Here is a 7,099-nt window from a genome sequence, read left to right as displayed (position 1 = left end):
CTATTATATTATTATTTGTCTCGTGTATGCACATTTGTTCATTTAATACCCATTGATGTTTATCACTGTTGACACAGAAATTTCTGGTGATAGATTTTTTTTGAGGGTGAGCAACATATGGTGGGTTGAGAAGGAGAGTTGCTGATTTAGTGTGGGGAGGTGATCAATGAAACTGTTGATGAAGGTATTAAGGGGTGAAGGGTGGATAATGAGTGAAATGTTTCTTGGTAGTAAGAAAGATCTGCAGTTAGGGAGGCAATGAGGGTATCCTGGGGGGCAGGGATTGGAAGAAAGGACCTTGTTGAGCATATAATAATATATATAGATGTATACACACACACACACACACAAACATGCAGCTAAACCAGAACTCAAAGTTTTGCCAATCAAAGCATGTCTTCTTCAGAACCTCATATCAGTTATTCTAATCTTTTTACAATCACATCCATGAGAGCAACCTTTTCCACTTTGCCCCATATATACTTGAGTGTCTAGCTTCTGCAAGATCCACACACACGTATGTGTATATACAGTCATACATATAACAATTTAGTAATATGAATTTCAGACATCATAAACATCATTGATACACATGAAATACTGAGAGACAGGACAGAAGTTAATCCATTATATATATATGACAAGAATGAACTTTAAACCCACGGTCTTTATCTCTCTGGTGTATGATCTTTTATATGAAAATGACTGTGACCTAATGAGTCACACCAAACAAGGCTTATAAAATTTAATTAGTGTGTTTAAGATTACATGATATCTATTTGGCCTCACATTGAAGATTTTGAGCTCAACAGTTAAGAATGCTGAAATCATCATCATCGTTTAACGTCCGCTTTCCATGCTAGCATGGGTTGGACGATTTGACTGAGGACTGGCAAGCCAGAAGGCTGCACCAGGTTCCAATCTGATCTGGCAGATTTTCTACAGCTGGATGCCCTTCCTAACGCCAACCACTCTGAGAGTGTAGTGGGTGCTTTTACATGCCACTGGCACGAGGGCCAGTCACATGGTACTGGCAATGGCCACGCCCAAAAAGGTGTTTTTCACATGCCACCTGCACGGGAGCCAGTCTAGCAGCACTGGTACGACCTCGCTCGAATGATTTTCTAACATGCCACCAGCACAAGTGCTAGAAGGCAACGCTAAAGAAAATTTCATAAAAATTAAATTAAAATCAATAACATTGCATGAGTTTCTCATTCCTTCTTTAAGTGTTCTTTTTGCACAAAAGCATGCACATCTCACACCAGTATGAGTCTATATGGGTAAGGCGTGTGTGTTGGCACTCCGTCGCTTATGGCGTCAAGGGTTCCAGTTGATCCGATCAACGGAACAGCCTGCTCGTGAAATTAACGTGCAAGTGGCTGAGCACTCCACAAAGACGTGTACCTTTAACGTAGTTCTCGGGGATATTCAGTGTGACACAGTATGACACGGCTGACCCTTTGAATTACAGGCACAACAGAAACAGGAAGTAAGAGTGAGAGAAAGTTGTGGTGGAAGAAGAGTACAGCAGGGTTCGCCACCAACCCCTGCTGGAGCCTCGTGGAGCTTTTTAGGTGTTTTCGCTCAATAAACACTTACAACGCCTGGTCTGGGAATTGAAACTGCAAGTCCGCTGCCCTAACCACTGGACCATTGCGACACCACATGGGTAAGGCATACATGAACTAATACAATTTTATTTTGAATGACTAGTTTCAATGCAATATCTGTCAAGAAATCTGCAAGTCACGAGGAGTTGAAGCAGCAATTTCAACATTCATAATTAATAAGTGGAAAAGGGAGCCAATGCTGCAGTATATGTGAACATGTGCAGGAGTGGCTCTGTGGTAAGAAGCTTGCTTCCCAACCACATGGTTCTGAGTTCAGTCCCACTGCATGGCACCTTGGGCAAGTGTCTACTATAGCCTCAGGCTGACTGAAGCTTTGTGACTGAATTTGGTAGATGGAAACTGAAAGAGGCCCATCATATATATATGTATTTGTGTCTGTGTTTGCTCCCCCCAGCCACCATTGCTTGATAACCGATGTTGGTGTGTTTACGTCGCTGTAACTTAGCAGTTCAGCAAATAGAATAAGTACTAGGCTAAAATTCTGCTACCAGGGAAGCATCCCTTTGAACAACGCCCAAATGCATGAAGAAGTCACCCAGTGATTGTCCAAGACAGTGGTTCTTAAATATTTTATTGTTTTGTTTTGTTTTTTATTTTTTTTATAACACCGAAGTGGCAAGTGAGCTATCATGACTAAACTAACTTAGCATGGATGTTAATTTATATATTCTACACTTACACTTAAGCTTTGACTGTAAAATGATAAATTAATAAACAAAAGTGATAAATTTACTTTAGGCATTGCAAGTTAATGACTTCCCTGTGTCTGATGAGATCTCATTTTCTTTTAATAACCTTACTAGTTTTATACATCAAGAAGTGTCAATGTATTTTAAAATACATTGTTAAAGTAGGGGTAGACCCTGAAACACTAATGTAAGAATAACATTTGAACAGCATGTTTTCTGTAGAATAAAGATTCTAGTATTACAGAATTAATTCTAACCTCGGGAATGGGTCTTGAGAATTGAAATCTGTATAATAAACAAAAAACTGTGTTCAAGAATACAGGGCATGTCGGAGAGCAACCTGATATCTTCCATGGTGTACAGGGAGTTGGTACCAGAAATGAATAGCGAACTAGGTTCCTGGAGTTCTGTGATGCAAATAACCTACTGATCTGCAACACCAACTTCAGGAAGCCAGATAGCCACCTGATAACCTATCAATCAGGTGACTCTGCTAGCCAGATTGATTTCATTCTCGCCAGACAGCTCTTAAATACAAGGACCCTCTCTGGTGAAGAATGTATCCCCCAGCATAAACTAGTTATTAGTGACTTTAGACTCGAAGCCAGAAGGATGCCAAAAAGCAGACCAATCTGGAAAAGAAGGACTTGGAAGCTTAAGAAACCTTTACATGGTCAGAGATTTAGGGATATTCTTACCAAGAAATTTGATGATAGGGAGGAGGGGCTACAGTTCAGTGACAGAGAAGGCAACTGGGAATTCCTGCAAGAGAGCTTGCTGAGCCCCACAGACCAAATCTGTGGCTGGTGCAAAGTCCCTTCCAGACCTAGGGTAACGTAGACAGGGCCATTAGAGCAAAGAAACAGGCCTAGAAGTACCCTGGTAGATGTAATATGGCCAATTATATCAAAGTTATACTGCATATTGGTCAAACTTATCTCCTGTTATCAGCTGTGAACACAATCCAAAAGTAGCTTTTAAATTCTTTAGATTTTGCTTCACTATCAAACCTTTATTTTTTTACCTTTGCTTCAGCTCGGAATGGATTTATTGTATACAATGGCACCCAGGTAGTTGACTCAAGAAAATTATGAATCAAAGATATCTTTTCCTCTGATACATCGTAATGTAATGCTAGATGTTCCATAGAGGGCTTTATAGGTAAGTCTCTAAGATTTATGGTTGGAAGGGAAAAATATAGAAGCAGGTTATCAGACACATTGATATGAAAAATGAAGGATGGGAAAGTTATTTTGGGGGATATCAAAAGAACAAACCAGAAAAGATTATAAAGATTAAATTGTTGGCATTTAAAACTACTTTAATAACAATGAGATACAAAATTTCAAACGTCAGTTACATCATTTCTCAACAATGATAACAAGAAGCCTATTTTTATTTTCGTTCTTTCTAAAATTTTTTTTTTTGTTAGTTTACTTTGATGTCAATTTGATTTTAGCCATTGTTTCCATATCTACAATTTATATAAGAACTAGGCCATCAGTATACTAGAGTTCTCATGAACAGCCAGTTTTGTCTTGGAGAATTATAATAAACTTAAGGTGGGTGGTCACTGACAGATCCTCATCGTCTTCACCTTGGTGACTGAACGTTTGAAGATGGGTTGAACTGTTCTCACAGTACAGCAAGAAGACATGACCCAGCTACCAGATTATAACCCCCTTTTATTATCATTCTTAGCACTCTCTTACCATTCCCTCTTTTAACACCTTTTATTCAAATTATTCTGTTTCTTCTATCATACTTTCAGTTCTTTTGCCCTCTCACCCTTGTTCATGCTCTATCTGTTCTTTCCAGCCTCTTAGTCAAGCTGCCTTGAATAATAATAATAATAATAATGAAATTACTGTGTGTAGTGCTCAGGCGCACTACAACTTATCAAAGGTGCATATATAGTACATAGAATTATGTACAAATGTCAGGAAAGTGAACAGTGTATGAATCATGATATACATGTCTGCATACATATGGAGGGAGGATATCAGGTGCAGTGTTGACGAATTTCAGGAAGCATGGCGGTTTTAAAGGAAGCAATGTCTTAGCAACTAACAACTAATGAAGGTAGTTTGTTCCATGCTTCAGCAACTCCGAGTGTGAAAAAAATGTTTGCAAAAGTCATAGGAGCTGTGCTGTTTTCTGACTTTGGAGGCATGCCCACATGTGATAGATACATGGAATTCAAAAAGGTGCTCAAGGTTGTTGTTGGAAAGATGGTGGATAATCTTGTGGGCGTCTACCAAGTCAGTTGCCAGACATCAGAGCTTCAATGTATCTATGCCCAGGGAAACAAGGCGTTCAGAGTATGGTAGATGCCTGATGGAAAGTATTCAGTTGGTTGCATGTCTCTGAACAGTTTCCAGGGTGTCAATGTTCTGAGCAAGATAGGGGTTCCAGACTGGTGATTCAAATTCCAAGTGTGGCCACACCATAGCCATATAGATAGCTGGAGAGTGGTAGAGCAGTAAGGACTATTAAGCTTTGCAGGATATAAAGTAGCCTTACCAGAGCTGGTGTCAAGATATAATGGGTCTACTGTACTGCTATACATTATATACATACTATTGTTAGGAAGGACATCCAGCCATAGAAACCATGCCAAATTGAATATGTAAGTGAGATATATACCTCCAACATACTTAAGAAGGAAGTATATCTGAAGAACTGAATAAAATCCATTGGTCATGACAGTTACTTTCCTATAAATTCTAGTTGAAATGAAAACTATATACAGATGTTTTAGAACTTTTAGAAAAATAATTCCTAGGTAGCTGACATAGGTGCAAAATGATATGGTAGGCATTTTCTCATCTGTGAATTTGCTTCTGCATTTTAAATAAATACAACCAATGAAATATTTTCCCAAATTTCAGTGTTAGTGCACTTCTCCAAAATGGACATTATTTTTATGAGTTTTTAAGTGATTATAAACATAGAATGTTTTCCCACAAATATCACAATGATATGGTTTTTCACCAGTATGACTATATTCATGAACTGAAAGATCCCGGTTTCTAGAGAACGCTTTCCCACAAATTTCACACTGGTATGGCCTTTCACCAGTATGAACACGTTTATGACTGGTTAAGTTACTGTAATCAGAAAATGCGGTCCCACAGATTTCACAAATATAAGGTTTTAATCCAGTGTGAAGAATTCGATGTCTTTTTAAGCTAAATCCTCTAGAAAATGCTTTTCCACAAACTTCACAAGTGTATGGTTTTTCGCCTGTGTGTACTCGTTTATGTTTTTTTAAGATTGTCATTTTAGTAAATGTGTGCCCACAAACTTCACAATGGTAGGGCCTTTCTCCTGTGTGAAGGTAGCTATGATATTTTAATGATGATTGTCTAGAAAAAATTTTTTCACAAACATTGCACTTGTAAGGCTTTTCTCCAATATGAACAGTACGTATATGAGTTGATACACAACCTTTTAGAGAAAATAATTTTCCACAAATTTCACAGTGGTACGGTCTTTCTGTTGCATGAATTGCACGTTTATGAGATGATAAGTTAGAATTTTTAGAAAATGATTTACCACAAATTTCACAGTGCTTACGTTTGTCTCCTACTTGAAAAGCACATTTATGTGATAATAATTCATTACTCAGAGTAAATGCTTCCCCACAATCCTCACATCGATAAGGTCTTTCCCTTGAGTGAATGAGCTTATGAGCATTCAATGCTTGACTGGTAGAAAGAAACTTATTACAAAATTCACAGTAGTATATTTCCTCCATCTTAACACATTCACATGCAGACAAACTACTCTTTTGAAAAACTGTTTTCACATAAACTTCACACCAGAAAAGTGTATCAGGTATTTAAATCATGTTAAATATAGCAATTTTTCAAAATATTGATGAATTATGAACACATTTACAAACACAAAAGAAATTTCAATAAAAATACAAATGTTCCAACAAGTTTCACACTGAACTATATCTTCTCTATCTAAATCTCTTGGTGTTTACTTCAGAGGACTCATTTGTAATATTTTGTGTCAGTTTAAATTGAAAATTTGGTCACAGTTATCTTACTATTCAGCTCAGGATGTTTAGCACATTTTTAATCTAAAAAAAGAAAAATGCTGATGAATGTTACAGAGTTTATTTCAACTAAGTCTGTTGAATCCTTCTGGTAGAAAATTTTCCAACTTAATGGGATAACCTGAAATGAAAGAAAACAAATATTAATTTGTGATCAACAAAAGCCCTAACAGTGATAATTTTACTAGTGTGACAGCTGAACTGTGTGTGTAAACTCTAAATATGTAAATACACCTAGTAATTCTCTTCATGCATACACACAAAAATAATAACACAGAAGGTTATCCTAGTGCGTTTCAGCTTGTAGTCTAGACCTAGCTCCCTCAGATTATTACTTGTTCCAATCTATGGTTCACTTCCTACACTCATGATGCTTCAATAACCAAGAGGAAGTGGAAGCTTCAGTGAAGGAGTTTTTCGTCACAAAGACCAAAAACTGGGGATCTTTTTTAAAACGGGGGCCACATTTTTCATTAACGAAACACTTTGAAACTTGGAACACTGGTAGAATGTGTCATATAAAACATCTTTTTCTCTTAGTCTTCTTAAAAAAAAAGAAATCCATAACTTATTCCATGTTAAAGTTGTCGTATTTCTGTAATTTCAACCAATCACTGACGTCCATTCAGCCGATATACATTAAGTGCCGACTACATAAACAAACGATTCTGAAACAATTAACCCTAACCCTAGGGTTAGGGTTAGGG

The 7,099-nt window shown here is 37.4% G+C and overlaps 2 protein-coding genes across 4 annotated transcripts in view; both read right to left on the bottom strand.

Annotated features, from left to right (window-relative positions):
• Positions 1-3,623: 3,623 nt before the first annotated feature.
• The window catches only part of LOC106873522 (zinc finger protein 43), a 20,612-nt gene continuing 17,136 nt past the window's right edge, over positions 3,624-7,099 (bottom strand). For all 3 annotated transcript variants that reach the window (XM_052969010.1, XM_014920909.2, XM_052969011.1), the window contains one exon: positions 3,624-6,513. The gene's annotated coding sequence lies outside the window, so the exon portion shown is untranslated. The remainder of the gene's footprint in view (positions 6,514-7,099) is intronic.
• On the bottom strand, positions 5,217-6,083 carry LOC106873517 (zinc finger protein 724-like). The gene has a single exon (XM_014920902.1). It carries the CDS (start codon positions 6,081-6,083, stop codon positions 5,217-5,219), a length of 867 nt encoding a protein of 288 aa, XP_014776388.1.

Source organism: Octopus bimaculoides, chromosome 6 (genome assembly GCF_001194135.2).
Source record: "Octopus bimaculoides isolate UCB-OBI-ISO-001 chromosome 6, ASM119413v2, whole genome shotgun sequence".
NCBI classification, from domain to species: domain Eukaryota; kingdom Metazoa; phylum Mollusca; class Cephalopoda; order Octopoda; family Octopodidae; genus Octopus; species Octopus bimaculoides.
This window is presented reverse-complemented; position numbering and strand designations above follow the sequence as displayed.

What these genes read in the sequence shown, in the direction of transcription:
- LOC106873517 (XM_014920902.1), bottom strand. Translation starts at nt 6,083, where the DNA reads ATGGAGGAAATATACTACTGTGAATTTTGTAATAAGTTTCTTTCTACC.